Consider the following 20,931-nt stretch of genomic DNA (forward strand, 5'->3'; position numbering starts at 1 on the left):
CATACTATCACAAAGGTTCATATAGCCCACAAACATTGTGTAACAAACTCGCTGTTGTGCAAAGGGACACTGTGGGGTGGGGTATACTCATGCCCATACTGAACCATACCTCTACTCGCACGACACAGTGTGTATCATAATCACTGATAGACAGAGTGGCATCTCTCCCAGGGACAGTGTGTAAGATATTTACTTTGACACAGTGTGACGTCTCGTTATAAACAGACAATTTGCTTGACACAGCATTGCAGGATGATTTATTCCCAGACAATAAATGTAACAAGTCTGGGATAACAGACTGTCACACAGAGTTATCCCCTCTACAGAACTACGAATAATATGCTCGCTTCTTCACAGGGAGAATTAATTCTCACAAGAAAGGGAGTATTATGGTTACAACTTGTCAAAGTGATCACTCCGACACTGAGAAGGGAATAACAGGTTTGCAGTGACTACAGTCACTGTTGAGACATAATAAAAGACTTACAGAGTGACATCTTCCCGTCAAGAGTGGTGTCATCTTTTTTACTGTCTCACAGAATGGGACCTCCTCTACATAACAAGGCGTGACCTACTTCATAAAGAGAGGCATCTCCCACAGGACATGGTGGCATACTTACTGTTAAACAGAATGACACGTCCGTCGCCACCGCAAGGCTGCGTGTGGTCCCCGAAGCAGACACTGTTGCACTCCGTGCTGACTGCCTCGCCGTACTTCCAATACTCTGGGTCATTCCCACAGAAGCAGGCATAACCCGACTCCATCCCAGCCATCTGCAAAGAAAGAAAGATCCATCAGGAAGGTTGGGTGCCAAACACTAATAATATGTACCTCATAAGAATCCTTAAACAAACAACCTACCAGCAAATAACTCCTACCCGTCCTGGAGCAAAGGACCTGGCACGCAAGCACTTCCCATCAATCGTGGACCAAACAAACTGCCAGGCAAATGCTTCCTTCTGGAATACACTACCAGTCATGCAAATACTTTCTCCCACAGCTGGGTCACAGTCTGAAAGACAAGCAGTTTCTAATAGTCTTGGAGCAACAACCTGTCACACAAGTATTTCCTACCAAAGTGGGACAAACAATCTGCAAAATAAGTACTTTCTATCAGTCCTGGAGCAAACGAGCTGTCACACAAGGATTTTCTACCAAACGTGGCCTTGACAACCTGCTCACCGAGTACTTTCTATCAATCCTGGAACAAACAGCCTGCCAACCAAGTACTTCCTTCAATCTGGAATCAAACAACCTACCACATGAGTGCTTCCTTCCAAACATGGAGCTAGCAATCTGTCACGCAAATACTTCTTACAAACCCTGGAGCAAACAACTTACTACTAAAGTTCTTTCTACCAAACTTGGCCAAGCAGCCTGCCAGGCAAATACTTCCCACCGAACATCTAACAGGGATTGCCAGCAAATATGATATGTTTATTATAGTGTACTGTATTTTATTATATTTTATAGATTAACAAACTAAACTAAGTGTAACAATAATAGAATGAAAACAAATATCAGAAACGAACAAGTAAGTTTTAACACTTTAGGAAAGTTCCTTATTTGGTGCATAACATTGCCGTAAAGAAGAAGACTATTCCACAGTTGAAGCACCAACACCACAATGCGCAGATGCCTTCAATTGATAAAATTACATTTAGATACAAGATAAGCCTCATCTGATCAGATCAGCTGGGACAGCTGGTAATAGTATATCTTGACATTCAAATAGTTTGGGCCACTTGAATGCAAAACACACTGCTGAGTGCTAAACATCCCCAATGATTGAGGGTTTATTTTGTGTTTTGTAGTTCAGTGACTTGTAGCAGGTAACTTCTTGGAACAACATTATATTAAAATTCCTTTCTTGAGTATAGCAACGCCCCTTTCCAAGTGAAGGGAAGTTAATGACATGGGAAGATGGGGGATCTCAAATTAAGTTTTCAGGTCAGACCTTCATCTAAGGTTGAACTGTATGTAGTCCTAGGGGCTGTGTCCCTAGTTTTGGGACATGTGAAGAGAGGTAAGAAGTCCCACTAGTTTATCAATGAGAAAAGAAACCCCCTTTGCACAGGGTGGTCTTCGCTTTTTCTTGGGTAATGCCAGATTTGCTTGATTGCTTGGATCTGGGCAGAACGTGTTTTAGAGCTGCGCCCTCAACACTCAGATCAACCTCTCTCTGTGAGACTTGCATTTGAGCATGGCTTGTAAGGGTAGAGCTGCATTACCAGATCTCAAGTTTTTACTGGGTGTTCAGTTGATAAATAATGAGTGGAGGTGTTTCAATCATATGGCCAGCTTGTGTTCTGAAGAGTTTGGAAAGAAAGAACTTTATTCTCAAATGCCATGGCGAGCAAGTGCTGATTCCTTTAGATTAAGACAGAATATTGATGCCAAGTTTGCAATCTGTGGACTTTTGCAACTATTTTTGAGGGGCTGTGTTTCAGAATCACATCTTGACAGAACCAAGGCTCCAGTCAATTCACTGCAGTGTGAAATCTGAACCAGTAGAAGGGTATTTCTTAGCAGCACATAGTTGAGTTCGTTGTATTCAACCATTGTGATTTGTTGATTAAAACAATTTGTTTCTGAAAACCATATTTCAATGTTTTTACTGCTTGTGGTAGAGTCAGGGTAGCACATATCTGCCGACTCACACGGTCCCACCGTGTGACACACTATATCGGCTCCCATCACACAGTCACCTGGTGAGGAGCCGATATCACACAGTGGCATGGCAAACAAGCTGAAAACCACAGCAAATAGTGGTATTCAGCTCGTTTTCCGATGCTTAGACGTCCATTAATGGGTGTGAAAACAGCCCAATACATCAGAAGCAGCCTCAGCTAGCTTTTATGTTTTTTTGGGGGAGGAGAAGGATGGGGGCAAAAGTGCTCCTTAGATACTTCCCAGCACAAGCCCCCCCTCCAAAACCCCGCCCCATCCTCACACAGCGAGATTTTAATTCAAGTTGGCAGGTCTGGTAGCACCAAGTTCCAGTGGGGCCGCACGAGTGCAAGCCTGGATATCTGAGTCAAAGGATTGGAGTTTTTGTAACATTTAGACAGGGAGTAATTATTTTAAACCTATCAGTGTATTTCTTTCAGACAGTTATTCCATTGCTCTGTTTGGCTGCCTTGGCCTATGGAGTGAAAAGTTGTCTGTGTACATTTGCAACTGTAGATAAAGAAAATACCTCCAAGTAAATCTAAGGCAGAGAAACTTCCAGTTAGTACCTCCTACCACACCCTCGCAAACATCTTTACAGCCAGAATCCATTGCCAAACCTGGGAAAAAACTGACAAGTATGTTCTCCTAAACCTGGGGCAAACAACCTGCCAGAATGTACCTTCCACTTATCGAGGGATATAAAAATTGCCAAGTAGTGTCTTGTTAAACAATAAACAAAGAAACTGATTAAATATGCCTCTTAACAAACTACATCCTATGAAACATGTAGAAACAGGTTTGTCAGCAAACCAAAGACAAATAATCTGCAGCAAGTACGTTCTAAAAACTAAGGAAAACACAACATGTCAGTAGATTCTTCCACCCAATATGCTGCAAATAATAGAATAGTAGTTGTCGTTTACCAAATGCAAGGCAAAGAAACTGGCAGCAAATGCTTCCAATCAAGCCTCGGAAAAACAAGCAAGTATCTTATTCCAAACCTACAGGGGAAACAACTCCCCTGCCTCATGTGTCATTTCCCAAAAACAAAATGGGTGGAGAAGGTGACAACCCACACCTTTGCACCTCCTAGTGACTATTTACCAACAGACACCATTTGACCTTCGAGAAGTGGCTTCACATAGCTTATCATCCTCTCAGAGTCACAGGAAGTGCATACAAATGCCACCGATAACTGGAAACTGATTAGTAATTCAAGAATCTTCATAAAAATAAATGCGAGGCACACACTGGAGTCAGATGCCGTAGCTCTTATTCAAATATGCATATCCCGATGACCTTGGAAGGAATACCATCAGTTACTATGCCACAGTATGCCTAATCATCAGTTCCATGAAGCAGGCAAGCACTGTGCTGAATAAAGTAGAACAAGTTCACCAAGACCGAACAATATTTGCTGTGGAAGCCTAACGTTGAAATGCAGGAAGATGGTGCCCTGGACAATGGCCAGGAGGGATTGTGGCAGGGTTATATCACTTTATGTTAGAGCAAACTATGGGTGCTCTAATATGAGCACCCACTATTCGCTGTACTTCACATGACAGGACAACTGAAATCTAGATCCTGATGTGGCAGCACCATTCCTCCAGGATCTATGAAGGTTTATACAGCAATGCCAAGCAACGCCATCTACTCTAGAGAAATGTTGCTTGTTCAGGGCTATGTCTTGGACCACAGCCACTGCCCTTGTAAAGTTGCTGCAGTCTAGCTCTATCCCTAAGAAGAGTATGTATGGGCTTCCCTTGAGAGTGTTACTGTACAGGCTGACACCTAACAACGTAGTCATTATTATCTGAAAGATTATAATATCTGCGCTGATGCCAGGGAAGATGACCTCGTAGGCATAGTTGTATATTTAAGCTGGCACCCAGAAATGGATGTAATCTAGGGGTCATTTTGGTTGCTATGATCTAGAGACTCTAAAATTTGATGTACTAGCATCCACAGAGTGGCGATTCAGACAGTTTTGTGCAACACAACTTCTGCAGGGAACAACTTGTTAGGTAACTGATTGCACAGTGACTGATGGCGGGGTAGCCATTCTACAACCAACTCACCAACGGCCCTTCGGACTTCACTCATACTTTTCATCTGCCCCTGTGAGACTAAAGTGATTGTATCATTTTGCTGTCTGTGGCTAGTGTCAAATTCTAAATTACGTCAGTTCCTGCGATGCACTTGGAAGGGAGAGGTATTATGAGACAGGTGGTGTCACTTCCGCTTTTCCTAAAACTTTGCGGAAATGATGCTGAGCATGAGAGAGCCAGGAGTCGCACTTTCCAAGCTCAGACTACAAGGTTGACAAACTGCACAGTTCAGCTCATGTGCCCTGTGGTCCACTCTGAAACGTTCACCAATAGCACATTTCTCTTAATATTCAAAGGCCTCTCCTTGCGGCGCTTCTCGTCCATCTGCTGCCTTACACATTCTGCTCTGAATGTCACCTCAATCGGCAAATGGTTTTTGAAGCCAGGTCTGGGCCCAGATCCAAGCCATTACCGTTGCTGTAAAATACATTTCTTGTTCTTAATAATTCACAATTTCTCCCTGACAGCGATGTTACCCGGGAGGAACAGGCTGCCTTCAAATTAAACTTCCCTTCAATGCTGCTCAGTTTCACCTCCAACTGACTGCCAGACATGGCAGGTGCCCTGGACTTTTTTCGTTATTCATTTTCGGGAGAAAAAAAAACACATAAAACAAGTGCAGTGGTCCAATGTTTGTATTCGGAGCCCGCAAGAGGCACTGCATAATACCACGTCAGTCTCGTCCTCATCACACATCAATGTGTGTCTGTCTTCCACCACCATCCGTGGCATACCAAAACATGGCCCCCCGCCACCCCCCCTTGCAAAGTACCTGTTGGGGGCTCCCTCCCACCTGGGCCCAGTCAGAGGCCTGCCGCCCCTGCACAGCGTATCGTGATAAGGGGGCCACCTGGAGCTCGTGCCCCCCAGCACTGCGTAGCTGCTGGGGCCTTTGTTACACCACTGACCACCATCCTACATTTCCTGTGTACTTTGCTCACTTTGTAGGATCTTTTTCATTCCGACTCCTTCGTCCTCTTTCTTTCTTCTTTTTCTGCCTTTCTCTTTTGCTCTGGGTCAAAACATGTAATGAAAAATAAGCTCCGGTCCCCCAGAATGCACGCCGGTGCCCATCGCCTGCAACCACTGGCACAAATTAAGCAATGCAGGTGGATGTTGATGGCTCTGAGTGCTCAGGGCAAAAAGAGTTCCGCAGCGTTGCAGCCTGCGTTACTAAGGCCCAGCCTCAAACATGAATTTCGTTGGACTTTCTGACCTAGCCAGTTTCTGTTTAATTTAGAAACCATAGGACAATATAATGACCAAACCTGTTCCAAACTTTGAGCAAAACTGTGGTCCAAGGCTATAAACACTGCCCTAAATATTTTCCTTTGTTTGACAGGGGTACCAGAGAGGCTTCAGGAGACCTAGAAAGAGGCATTTACAGCTTAACAGTAATAAAGACCAGGAAACACGTTGGATCCTACCACCACACTGATCTCAGCAGAGGAACCCTAAGAAGAACTGCTGTAGGAGGCAGAATTTCACAGTCACGTCCACGTGCTTAGGAAGACAGCTCTTTTTGGAAGGAAACAACTAGATTCCGTCCATATACTGACAATCGCGGGCATTGTCCAAGATATCACAGTAAAGTCTAACGGTCTGATGATATTCATCTCCACAAAGAAGTTTCTCTTTCCTGTTGCCATCACACTTAGGTAGTAATCTGCATTCAGAGTTGGACTTCCTGAAATGCCTGCCCACGAGTAAAGCTTAGTGAAGAGACTGAAAGCCCTAACGTGTGCATAAAATTCGTGTCATGAGCCTCTAGGCTTCTTGCCCCTTCTTACACTACAAATGGTACTGCTGAGTAAACTGGAGAGGGCATCTAACCTCACTGTCAGTGACGAAAAGCGGAACCCATGCCAGAACCCAACACACATGAGAAAAGGTACTGAAAGTTCATTTTCCAGATTACATAATATCTATCTATCTATCTATCTATCTATCTATCTATCTATCTATCTATCTATCTATCTATCTATCTATCTATCTATCTATCTATCTATCCAAAGTCATCCTCATAGAAAAGATGAGTCTCGTTTCAAACTGATTCATCTGTTCTAGCTCTCCAGAAGATCTAACATGCCCACAATACAAATTAGTGTCCTCTCCTAATGGGTTAGAAATATTTTTTTCATGGACAAGTCAGGTCCACGAATAACACACAACACCTCTGTAACAACAATGTTATTTCCTATTTCTTAAACTGCAAAGTTTGTGGTTGCATCAATTCCATAAGCTTAGGGCATTAGCAAAGAGCACTAATACTTCAACAGTCTCAGAGTTAGGTAAAGAAGAGAAGTTTCAAAGAGACATGTTTTTTAGGTCAGCCTTGAAATAAATTATGTTCTACTACCTGCACATGTCAGAGGGAATATTTTCTATAACTTGGTTGCCCGAGTAGCTATACACGTACCTGCAATCTGGATGTCTTTTGAGTTGGAGCGAACTTTTGTGAAGATATTAAAGCCCTAGCCAACAACCATCATGAAAAAGACCATTTAATCGAGCACTAGACAATAACTCCTTTTCCAGAAATAGCAGCCATATATCGAGGACCATCTATCAGAGATCCATTGTAGCATGTGGGCAGTCGGTTGACCGTGCCCCTCTGATGCCATTGGGCAGTAAGGGATCTTGGATGGCATACTGTAAAATTATAGAATCGTGATAGTTATCAGCAACATTCTCATGATGTGGAGTGCCTCCCAGAAAGACATTTTGAAATACCTTGATATGCATTACATGCATCTTCTTTTGAGATTCACATATTTTGTGCTGCGTGGGAGTCTGATGTATAATGCTTAGAAACAACCCCTTGTATCCCTCTTGGCCCTTCCATTTTCTACAAATGTCCATTACTCTATTGGCCAGAGTGTCCCCCTGCAGAGACAACTCCGGGTGAGTTTTTGGTTTGTGTTTGGTCCTGGATAAGGGTACCAGGTACTGCAAGTTGTGGCATTTTTAGTCCTTGGGCAGTGGGAACTGAGAAAGGAGATTATTCCATTTACCCTGTTTCCTTTTATTCCCTCTCCTCAAATTCATCAATCTCAAAAAGTCAATATTGAGAGTCCGAGGGACTGTCTAGAGAGAAACCTTAGGCAACCACAAGCCAACTGCATTGGAGTAGAGTCACCAGTGTAGATGACTTGTGCTAATACTTGTGAATGTAGCTCACAATAAAGAGTATGCGAAGTAAGCAGAATTTATTATGGATTTTGCAAAAAATAACCAGGGAATAAGTTATGTGAAACCTCTATGAATTCTATAGAAATTCGGAAAAAAGGATAAGGAAAACACAAAAATTTAATATTGCGTTCACATGGGTGTGTGCCATAAAAAGTCTCAGTAGTGGCACCTTTAGAGGGGTCACGCAAGGCCTCACTTCAAACTGTCAAGTGGCCGGTACTGTTTGCTTGACACCTGTTCAGCATGCATTGGATCTATATCCTGGATTCTCCTTGCACTACAATACCCATGCACTGCTCTTCTTCAGATGCCCATATGGCAAAAAACAATGAAGAAACAAACTGCACAGCTGTTATAGTCTCTCTTTTCGCCTGCCACCTGCATCACCATGAACACTTACTTTCTAGTAGTTAGTCACTAACTCTCCAAGTGACCATGCCTTCCACTAACATCCAATGGCTACTTCTAATGAGCCTCACTGCTAAAAGCATCCCAACATTCTGTGCCCACTGAAGCTGATGGTTCCGATGTCCAGGCATCCCATTATGAGAACATTGGCATAATAAGTTGTACAGTTACCCAGCATCAGATAAGTAGTCCATAAAAAAGGGATGGTGTGGCAGACAAACGTAAACATTTTTCACAGGGTCAGAATAAGATGTCAGTTATTAGTAGTAGTTTCAGTGGCCTGGGCCTCCATTGTCCAGAAATGTATTAAAATGACTACCAAGTTCTTTAGTTTGGGATTCATGGTGATGGCCTGATTAAGCACTGATCGAAGTAAAAAACTGAAATTAATGTGGTTTGGGTGTGGCAGAAAGAATATCTCTAGCCCTCTAACCCTGTTCACCATCCTGCCCTGGTTAAAATGTGAAAAGAGAACAGATGATGGACGTAGTGCTGAACAATCTCAAACATTCACCCCAGTCACAAATCAGAGGCTAAATCCATAGTTTTTTTGGCCTGCCACATAATTCCGGTTTGGACCCAGACAGATCCCCATGTGGAAGTCCAAGCCGAATTACCAGGCCAGGTCCTCCCTGGAACGAAAAGAAGCATCCTGTGACCAGTTTCAGGGCACCACCCCTCATGAGCCAGGCTAAATTGAATCGGGTGCCATAACAAGCATGGGACCCACATCTGGACATACCTTTTCCACTTATAGCGACAAGTACAAAAGGAAGATATGATGGATGGAATGCTGAACAACGTCAAACAATCCCCCCTAGTCACAGATCTGGGGCTAAATCCATTATTGTTTTGCTTGTCATGCCATTCCAATTTATACCTTGCCATATGCAAATTAGTCTTGACCCTGCTCCCCAAGGGAACAGTCCAGCCCGAACTGGATAAAGTGTGATCAGCTCTTCTGTATGCAAGCTTCAGTATTAAAGCTTTCATTGTATAAGCTGAGCTGCTTTAGCTACTAACTAGAGGGTGTACACTACAATGAGTATAGTGGTAAACATCTGAGGAAGATGTCAACTTTGAACATAGTCAAAGTTCAATGAGTGAACTTGCAACGCTTGCCTATCTAAGAGCTTTAGAGAATTTGCTGTCAGGCTTTTGATCCTGCAAATGTGAAGAAAAGGAATTTACCACCAACCTATGCTGCAATTACTGACAGAAGTATGCTAAAAAAAAGGCCTTTGTAGAACCAATAGGTCTTACTTTTATTTTGGGTCCTGAACTAAACATTTTACAGGCATTCACAATACTAGGTCTGTTATAAAGGAATGTTGTATGGTAATGTGAAGCATTATAAGTAAATTGTATGGGAATGGATTTGTATTTGTGTGGAAGCAAAGAACTGTAGAATAGTAATGGTGTAGGTTAAAAGGTCAGATGACGTTTACACTATGAAGCCAGACCTAAAAATTCCAGCAGGTTAATGACTGCCCTCCTCCCATGGGTGCTGATGCCCGAGAAAAATACCATAAATGATCTACTTAACTAAGACACTTTAAAAGCATTAAAATGTCATGTGTGAGCCACTGAAACTTCAAGCTCAGAACCTAGATAAATAAACAGAATGATCACAGCTGTGTGAATGCAAGCATTTTTTGTGGAGGTACACAACGTTTGCCCAATCAAAACAGATACTCCTAGCTCCCAAAATGTGGGTGCAGCCAAAGCCCCTCTCCTGGTGTTCTCATATTCTGGTGTCCTCATATAATTGTCTGGCGACAGCTGCGCTCCCAAGCCAGACCATAAATGCTATTTTTATAAGTATACAATGCATCTATGAGGTAATGATTTAACGTGTGATGAGTCAGTGTGCTTTTACATTGAAGAACAGCCCCTCTTGCTTGCATTGCAAGCGCTCATAGAAGGAGAGATGATATACCAAACAGCCAATTGCATAAGGTGAGAAATTAATAATTCCTGGATGGAGCCAATGTTCACTCCGTTTTAAAGACCTGGTATCAATAGGTCTTACAAATAGCTGTACTGTCAAGTCATAATTTATTAATAACTGTATTTTTGTTGTAGGTGATGATATAGTTTTCAAGGGGCCTGGCCTTTCCACACATTAAAAGACATCAACTATGAGGGTCTTGGAAACCTTGAAGTACAATCAGTACACATTTGTCCTACAAATTTCCATTGTTTGATAGTCATATAGGGTACTGGATTATATGTATCATAAATGGTATCCGGCAATCATACTAACTTCTTGTTAGCAACATTAATTGTAATTTTTCAGTGAGCACTGCCAACATTCGTTTTGCTTTGTCTCGCTATGACTAGGAGCTATTTCAAAACTGCAGAATAAGAAGATATTGAAAACTGAAAAGTACCCAAGAAAAAAACCCATCTAGCTCACTTAGCGAAATAGAGATTAGGTAGTGAATAATCGAAGACTCAAATTTAGTAATGGTGCATAACCTATCAGTTCATTAGGCATTGCAACAGTAAGATACAAAGGACGGCAGCATTCAGAATTCAAAACACACAGTAGGGATAATAAACAGGGTGAAGTTCACATATGGCTGGGACAAAGCATACTGCACCTCTTTTGTTTTAATTTAAAATGTAAAAGTATGCCGTGTTGAGATAACAGTTTAGTGGTCATCCACACTCAGATAGATCATGTTCAGTTTATTAGTGAAGCATGCAAAGTTATATACGTATGATAATTACAGGGGCTTTTAAGTACAAGTGAGTCATTTACCAAGGTCATATAGCAGTTTAGTCATTCAGGGTTTGGTCATTATTCTATCAGGCTAAATAGCGGCATCATGAAAATGGTTGTTTATATGTGCAAATGAGTCAAAGCCCCATATCTACAAGCAATTGTGGGAAAACAGATGGGTAATTTAGTGGAGGGTACATTCCTGTCACAGGGGCGCCTGCCTTTCTCAAGGTCACCATGATACCTGCATGTCATTTTTTATGCAGATTATATCATGGCCTGATGTCATGGACAAGTCTGCCTGTCATTATGGTTCCCTGGGAGTCATGAATGTTAGCTTGTATGCTTGCTTAATAGAATGGGGTACCCATCCGTCTCCCCAAATTTGGTGAGTCGTATGGATAGTGCTGTAATTTAAAAAGATACTGCACTGATGGCAAATAAGAGTTGTGCCTGTGTATGGCTTTTTTGCATCAAGATTTGGTCAGTGGATATAGTTTAAATGAGTATATCAAATTTGAAATCATCATGGTTTCTATGTCTTCTTTCCCAAGAAGTGTTTAGTAGATGTTGCTTGTTCGAGGTGAATCCAAATACTGTTGGTTATATATTAAATCATATCCTTTAAAATTGTTTTATACTCTGGTACTCTCTGTTGGAAGGTGCTGATACCTTATCTACTGTCCAGTCATAGCATTATGGCCCTCATTCTGACCTTGGCGGGCAGCAGAGGCCGCCCGCCAAAGTCCCGCCGTCAGGTTACCGTTCCGCGGTCGAAAGACCGCGGCGGTAATTCTGACTTTCCCGCTGGGCTGGCGGGCGGTCGCCTTCAGGCCGCCCGCCAGCCCAGCGGGAAAGAGGCTTCCACGATGAAGCCGGCTCGGAATCGAGCCGGCGGAGTGGAAGCTGTGCGACGGGTGCAGTTGCACCCGTCGCGTATTTCACTGTCTGCGCAGCAGACAGTGAAATACATTTAGGGGCCCTCTTACGGGGGCCCCTGCAATGCCCATGCCAGTGGCATGGGCACTGCAGGGGCCCCCAGGGGCCCCGCGACCCCCCTACCGCCATCCGGTTCCCGGCGGTCGGACCGCCGGGATCTGGATGGCGGTAGGGGGGGTCGGAATCCCCTCGGCGGCGCAGCAAGCTGCGCCGCCTTGGAGGATTCAATGGGGCGGCGGTACACTGGCGGGAGACCGCCAGTGGTGCCGGTCTGACCGCGGCTTTACCGCCGCGGTCGGAATCCCCATTGGAGCACCGCCGGCCTGTCGGCGGTGCTCCCGCGGTCCTCCGCCCTGGCGGTCTTTGACCGCCAGGGTCAGAATGACCGCCTATGTGTTCATAAGTGATTCAAGAAAAACGCAATATGGTATATCAAGGGTTGGCCTATACTGCAGAGTCATCTTAGGAACATTTGTGTTAGGGGAACATGCCACCAACCTGGAAACTCTGCTTTTGATGGTATCATGGACTTTGTTAAAGTGAGTGGTTTCACATAGTATTGAGGTGTATGGTATATGCTTCTACAAATGTAGTAGTCTGTCACACTGTCAGCTAATTTGCACTAGTTATTTCATAGCATAATAATTCCTGTGATCATGTGATACTTGGAGTAATGTTCCATTAGCTGATGTTCTTCATCCAAATTGTTGTCTGCTGCTTAAAGATTTTTATCTTGTAAGCTCATTGCTCCGATGAGTGTAATGTCTCACCCTAAGTAAGCCTGATTGGTATGTTGAGCAGTACCTTTGAGTAGTAGTATATTCATAGGAACACACTATTGTGAGGATGGTAGGTGATTTCCACACACTGTTGTGTGTTGAGTCGTCTATAACATTGCAGCAAAGAGTGTCTCATAACCAAGAGTTAGCAAAAATTCTGGATTTCTGCTGAAAGGGCCCCTGTCACTGGCAGAAGTAACCTCGGATAAATATTCAAATGCAGAAGCAATTACGAAGATCTACTGGGATGGAAAATGATGGACAAATGGGCATGAGATGAAGTCACCACATCGGAGATGGAGAACTGAAAGTGTTCAAGAATACAGCACAGACCACATTTTGGACAGTGAAGCTGCAGAGGGTCTCTCGTGACCCAGTGGTGTGAGGACTGATGCCTTCAGCCCATGACTTGACTAGAACCCAGGCTTGAAAAAGTATAAGATTCCATGCTTTCAAATAGTTCTGCACCATATGCACACAAATACTCTTAACAACCTTGGAAAGCAGCCTTAGAAGGTGACGTTTTCCTGGTTTAGGGAAGAGTTCATCAGTATCCGAGTTAAGCTGAGAAATAAAGAAAAGATAGTATAAAAGTAACACTTGGGATGATGATGGACAACTCATGTTGTTTACTATGACTCAATTATGGTTCCAAAGAGGCAAAAAGCTCTGAAGCCGTCAAAGCCAACCATAGCAAATGTTAACACTCAGTAGCAGAGGACACTTTTTTTTTTACAGTGGCTCATAAGTATACACTAGAATTTAATGCGACCACTCTAGAGTTCATCAACTGTAAAGACACAAAATATACTAAGAACAAAACATCAGGCAAGCAAAGTGACACAATCTAGCTTTACTCAGAAGACGGAATACTGTTAGCGCCTTGCATCAACCCTTGCCCTTGGTCAGTGCAGACACATGTTGTTATACAGTATTACACAGCCACAAACCTGTGTCTGACATATTTTCAGAGCTTAACAGACCACACGCCAACCTAACAAAGCTTTGGCCATTGTTCATAAAGCAGTTTGTCTGGTCATGCCCCGAAACTACATGAGCTCATTTATACAGTAGTGTTTGGTTTCTGGGGTAAAAAAACTATTTTTCAGAACCAATATCTAAAATAAAAATGTAAGGAACTGCAAACACTTTCAAAATAGAGGACAAGAGTATTATGGAGCCGATATTGAATTCCGGGTCTTGAAGTCTAGATTTATTTCTAATGAAAAATGCATAAAAGCTCAATTCAGTTCCCCCCAAAAGAAAGGAATTGGAAATTTGTGCAGGGTCAACTAGTGTTTCGTGTAATTTTAATGTGTTTTTTTTTCCTTTCTACCACCCTAAACAGAGAGAACAAATGGGGAAGATGTTTGGAGGATATAGGGTGTCAGGGTAGCACCTCAGAAATGTGCAGGGATGAGGAGAAACTCCAATTTTTAAATAGTGGGTATAAGAAAGGCATTGTAGTTAAGCCCCATTAAAATGATTTCTGCTCTCGAAGGCATACTTTTATTCATTTGGTTTCTAAATCTGACAGTGTTGGGAAATGTTCTTTCTGCCATTCACACACCTCCGAAAACTCATTTGTTTATGTTTTTTCTAGTGACCCCCGAAGCGCAAAGCTTTCTTTTTTAGGTCTGAGAAACACAATATTTGAAAAACTGAGCTTTTTCCTGGGTTAACACCTACTTTTGGAAGACCGTGCCCTGGATACGCTGTAGGGGTGCTTACATTTGTGAGCACTATAAGCAGGCAGATACAATTTAAAATGGCAAGTATTCGTTTCTCCCATCCTCACCATACACTCAATGAACATGGAAACTGTACCAAGTTTACCCTAATGCTATCTTTATGGGAATCCCTATTTTTGTACATTTTACCGTCCCACCCACAGCGCCCGCAAGTCACTCATTATTAATACCTTGTAGCGCCGGCTCCTGCAGAAGCTGATACAGCTCTGTATAGTCAGTTTGTTTGAGGTCTCACTACTTCCGGTCAGAGGGGGTGGATCTCCATGATCCCTGTAGCAGCCTAGGTTTCCAGGCACTGTAAGAAAGAAACACACAAGGCGTTATTTTAATGTCTTGAAAAATGTGACTGTAGTGTTCTTGGAGAGCATGTTTGTAAGAATTCCGAGCGTACAGAAGATAGTTGGTTAAGAGGCACACGTACAACACGTGTTGATGTGTGTATTTGAGATTTGGACTACACATTTCAGGCCTAGTATTTAAAGTACATTTTTTCTGTGAGTGACAACAGACATGTATTACAATGTGAAGAATAGTCATGTGAGAACAGTTTAGCAGTTATACCACCAGTATTTAAAATATCAGAATATTGTCATCCGTCGTAGTTTAATTTGAATCTGTGTGTCCTTTCAGGCGTTATACATTTATAATTGTGCACATAAACTTTATATAAAAGCCCAGGTGTTGCACCATACCCATGTCGTGGGAGTACCACCAACACGACATGTCAATTTCTCCACCACGACCACCACCTTTGCTTTCCAAAATCATGTCAGATCAGCCCTAAAACAAGCCATGATTCATGTCATTCCAGTCCTACCCCTACAACATGCCCATATTATGCAAGCCCTGCGGAATGCCGATATATTGCCAGCCAAAAAATATCACAGTAATTTTCCAGTTTACTGTGTTCTCTAATTGCCAAGTATGCTTCAAATTATTCCTGACAAACTCACAAGAAGCTGTGCTTCTAAGAAATGTTTATGGCACAGTAAACACTGATTCCTAGAGCCTTCAAAGAGACATGCTGCTAAATGTAAGCTATTGAATCACATTTGTGAAAAAGTTTTAAAAAATACATATATTTCATAAAGCAACAAACCATAATAAACCAGGGGACACAGTAGTAAAAGATCCAGCACGACGCAATACACTGAATCATCATCAGGCTTTTCTGAAGGTCACCTAAATTGTTGGTTTATCAAAGCCTAAAAGGTCCAGCAAGCGATCATATTTATTACATCCTCTAGGCACTCAGATGGTCATGTATTGGACCTTATTTTTGCACCTAAGCATGGCACGTTCAACTTAAAAACGGATTCTATGATTACACCACATTTTGACCAAATTGATACAGTTCTGGTCTATGGTTAGTAGGGTGGCCACCCCATTACATGTCATTACGGGCACTTTTTCTAGCCCTGGGCTTCCTGATTACCCACCGCAATCTGGGTGTTACGGTCTTGATTTACTACCACTGAGGTATTTATACCTGGACCTGGAGTGCTGTGGTTACCCTAATAACAACAGAGTATGATGTTAGGCACCTTCTGGGACATCTTAAAATACAAAGGCCCATATTTATACTTTTGTTAGCGCTGCATTTGCGTCATTGTATGACGCAAAAGCAGCGCAAACATACAAAATACATTTGTATTTTGTAAGTTTGCGACGATTTTGCGTCAAGAAACGACGCAAATGCGTCGCTAAAAAGTATAAATATGGGCCAAAGTTCCTTAAAGATCTGTGTTTTATTTCAGTAATACAAGCTCTAGGACTGGCAGTAGTACTTCTGATTACTAATAACTCCAATACATCCTGAGAGTCACACTGTGTTCTTAGCTCCTAGAAAACAGTTGCAAAAACACAAATTGTGACATTTAACCAGTTATATACCACTTAATAACTTCTTGCTGTTTGATTGTGCAAGTACTCAGGTTAAAGCTCCAATGTCTCTTTTGTATCTATCTTGAAGGTAACTGAATACTGGCATTACAATGATATTTCTGTAAAAGTATGCAATCTGCTATGAATAAACAGTGCTTTAAATGGAAAATTAGAAGCGCAGGTACTCTGTGGACGAGTACCTGCTTGTTGCTGAGAAGTGCCAGTACTCTCCAATTAAAAGTATTACGTTTTCCTTGAGAAGAGCAGGTACTCTCCCTCTCAAAATGAAAAAGTGCCGGTACTCAGTACCGGACAGTACTGGCCCATTCAAAGCCCTGTGAATAAATACAATAAAAACCATCCTCTTGTAAGCTACCAGTGCCGAGCTGTGCACATGCGCACACATATTAACAGACAGTGCACTTCCGCTCACCAACCAGCGCACTCGCCTGCTTGGTATGGTGGGAGACGCGCGCGGACGTATCTAGTGGCTGACCGAAGCTGGGGCTTGAAGACGATGCACCACAATATTATTTCTTTGCCGAGCTCTTTAGTTACAGGTAAAATGGTAAGGACTGGCAGCCAGAGGTCTGCGGCGGGGCTTTTCCGGTGATGGAAGATGGCTGCACTGTTACTTTTAACTCCTCTATTGAGATGTAAAATGTTATACTAGCCCGCTCCGCGGTGCCTCTGGAATTTATGACAGGCACTATAATAAAAGCACAGCAGATCATCGTTAATGTCATATAGATTAGCTCTTTATCTTCCATTTCTGCATATGGGCCTAGTTTTCATATGACTTTATGCACGATGCTGTAAATATCATGAGTTTTAAGTCGACACTTGTTGACGTGTTGTAAAACAAAATGTTCTACCCCATTGTTTTTAATCTTGGATGGCGAACACTTCCAAGCACCCCTGCAGTGGTCTGGCTCTCTTGCTGTACTCACTCACTGTACTCTGCGATACGTGTGCCAGGGCTGCCCTGGGTTAGCAGTCCTTGCCTGGTGGTTGGGGCATGTGTTCACTCTCGCCCAGTTTAGTGGTAAAATACTATACTTGGGCCTGCCTTGCAAGCTGGTGAGCAAAATACATCAAATACAAAATGTTTCTCTCCATTTACTTAAGCAACTGCATATCCATGACCATCCATGAACATTAGGGGGGTCATTCCTACCCTGGCAGTCATAGGTGACGGAGGAAGCACCGCCAACAGGCTGGCGGTGCTTCCGGGGGCATTCTGACCGCGGCGGTAAAGCCGCGGTCAGAAACGGGAAACCGGCGGTGTCCCGCCGGTTTCCCGCTGCCCCAAGGAATCCTCCACGGCGGCGCTGCTTGCAGCGCCGCCATGGGGATTCCGACCCCCTTACCGCCATCCTGTTCCTGGCGGTTTTCACCGCCAGGAACAGGATGGCGGTAACGGGTGTCGTGGGGCCACTGGGGGCCCCTGCACTGCCCATGCCACTGGCATGGGCAGTGCAGGGGCCCCCTAACAGGGCCCCATTGAGATTTTCAGTGTCTGCTATGCAGACACTGAAAATCGCGACGGGTGCCACTGCACCCGTCGCACCCCTTCCACTCTGCCGGCATCCTCGTGAAAGGGGGTTTCCCGCTGGGCGGGCGGCCTTCTGGCGGTCGCCCGCCAGCCCAGCGGGAAACTCAGAATGACCGCCGCGGTCTTTTGACCGCGGTACGGTCTTCTGGCAGTTCCCACTTGGCGGGCGGCGACCGCCGCCCGCCAATCTAGGAATGACCCCCTAGGTCTGCTTTGTAACCCTCACTAGCAGTGCCCAGTTCATGAAGTCATGATACCAGGACGATATCTCAGAGTCCTAGAACACAGCTTGTGGAGCACCCTTCCACTAAATGGATGATGTAGAGGTGGAACAATATGGCTGTACTGTGAATGTAGGAACGCAATTGTGTGGACCTACTTTGGAGGAAGGACTTACACAATACAGGGATGCTTTATAGGGAAGGGCTGACATAATAGGGGCTAGGGACCTGCTGTGGAGGTAGCTCTTGTGCAGTGTGGACCACTAACTCCACAGCAATACCCTAACTAAGCCAACTCTACTTCTAAGACACGTCCATGTAATATTAGCCCTTTCCAATCTTTGAGAGGCATATTACACAAGTGCTAGTTAAACCATGCCAGGATTAAACAAGTTATAACTTCAAAATGTACCCATTTTATGATAGTCTCACTTCCATGGCATGTCCTATCATTCCAGCCCTTCCCCACAATGCCCCAATCGTGACAGGCCCAGCTCCACACCACGCAAGCCCTACTGCCTTAGTATGTCACTAATCCTTATTATGACAGTCCTACCTCTAAAGCATACCTATATTATGTAACCCCTACCTACAAAGTAAGTGCACACAATTTCAGTCCTACCTCCACACTATGCCCATGTTGTGCCAACTCTAATTCCACACTAGGCTCATATTATGCCACCTCATTTCCACAGCATATCCATCCTATGTCATCTGTAATTCCACATCATGGTGATATTACACTAGTCAAATTTGCACACTATGCCCATATTACTCTGGCCCTAGTTTTATATCATGGTCCATGGGCGTAGGAAGTGTGGGAGAGGCAGGGGATATATAACCCCCAGATTTTGGAGTGGGGAGGACACAGGGAACAAGGTCAAGGGGACAAAAGAAAGTCATCCTCCAGTGCCTCGTTAGCCATACGCCGATTGCCGCCTTTAAGTCGAGCTTCACACTGACAAAGAGGATGAACGTGCCGCTTTCCTGGACGCCTTCAGCTTTTTCAGTGGCGCTGTAACTAGGTGTGGGGCAAGTGGTGCTGCACCACCAGGTAGCTTGCAAAGCTTTAGCAGGACAATGGGTAGGACAGTGAGGTTTCTGTTTCTTTCTGCATTTGAAAGACCGAGAAAGTTTGAATGCTATCAAGCACTGAACAGCTGCTTGTCACAAATTACATTCAAATCTCCTGTAGTTCTATGTTTACATTTGCTTTTCAGGGAAGCACACATTTTCGAAGAACTGGCACATTAAATTTGTAATAAAGCAGCATATCTCAATTCAAGGAACCAATATGGTTTTGTTTTTAAGTCTCTTTTTATTATTGTTTCAGTTTACATCTCTGTTTATATATCAATTGTGAACAATGTGGTTACATACATATATGTATACGTGCATTTTTGTAGGTATGAGGTATGTCTTCAGAAGGCTACGGTGTAACGTATAAACACAAACAATCATTTATCAAAACAAGTCAGTCAATTAACATTTTTTCACTGGATCTAATATTTATGAAGTAACTTTGCTGTTTGGTTTAGCAAACCAACATCCCGTTAAGTCTGTTTCTGCAACTTGGGGCACCACTTTGTCAAGGCAAACAAATATTATAGTACAGTAGAGCATGTCAGGCTGTTTTTACGCAACCAATCTACTTCTGTGTCCTCCTGAAATGGTCCTTGCTTAGGCCTATATTTAACAAAACTCTGCAACACTTCATACCACAAATCTGACAATGGGCGCCTACACATCCCACATGCCTTCTCTCTCCGTAATGTCTCTTCCTGCCCTAGCCCAAGCTTCAACATCCCTTTTCCATCTTTCAAGTGTTGGTCCATGATTAGATTTCCACGTCACTGCCACCAGTTGTTTTACGAATGCGAGTGCTAAGTCTAATAATCTATGAAGCACTTTTCTAGGTTTGAGACTTTTGAGTCCAATTAGTAAACTTATGTCTGACCTATGTTAAATCACTCTATTTTGAGACCCACTTAACTGCTGTATTATTTGAGTGCTATATTTCCTAATTCAGATACATTCCCACACAGTGTTGAAGTCATGTGCGTATAGAAACTGGCAGTGGGCACAAGGCCTTGGGTCCCCTTAATATATCTCACAGATTTTCATGGAGAAGAGGTATGACTGGTGTGGAAAGTTCACTTGTATATAATTCAGCCTAGTGTTTCTCAGCACTTTTTAGGCGTATGCTAGTATTGTCTCCCATTCTTTGCACTTTATCTTGTGGCCTTTACTAGTCTTACATCTTTCTCTGGATTAGTCTAGACCCCTTCTAAACATTCTGTCATGAACGGTGACCTAATGCATGTCTAGTCCTGTGTGAACTCCGAAGTAATGTATGTCTAGTCCTGTGCCCCATAGACCCTCAAATGCTAGTTTCAATGCACCATAGTTCAACTATTGACCAGGGTCCAAGCCCAAACAGGGGGTTTTGCACGTGGGAGGCCAATCAAGGACAAAGTTGCAGCATACAATGGTTGTCCAGAGGTCCCTGCAATGCCTGGTTTTCAAAATGTCAATGTCCTGAAAGTAATGAACTAGTCCTAGGGGGTTTTGATGGACTTCCGCATTAGAGCCGCAATCAGAGCACCCCGGTTTGGTTCTTACCCCAATTCCCCCAGTTACCTAACATTCACACCATCACTCCACCTTGCTTTGCATTGTACATGGGACGCCA

General features: G+C 43.4%; 1 protein-coding gene across 1 annotated transcript in view; it reads right to left on the reverse strand.

Annotated features, from left to right (window-relative positions):
• Nucleotides 1–20,931, reverse strand: part of KREMEN1 (kringle containing transmembrane protein 1) — a 289,192-nt gene that overhangs the window by 57,743 nt on the left and 210,518 nt on the right. The window contains exons 4-5 of the mRNA XM_069214466.1: nt 14,750–14,874; nt 621–774 (exon numbers count right to left, since the gene is read on the reverse strand). Of these exons, the coding sequence (XP_069070567.1) occupies nt 621–774; nt 14,750–14,874 (279 nt within the window). The remainder of the gene's footprint in view (nt 1–620; nt 775–14,749; nt 14,875–20,931) is intronic.

Source organism: Pleurodeles waltl, chromosome 11 (assembly GCF_031143425.1).
Source record: "Pleurodeles waltl isolate 20211129_DDA chromosome 11, aPleWal1.hap1.20221129, whole genome shotgun sequence".
Lineage (NCBI taxonomy): Eukaryota > Metazoa > Chordata > Amphibia > Caudata > Salamandridae > Pleurodeles > Pleurodeles waltl.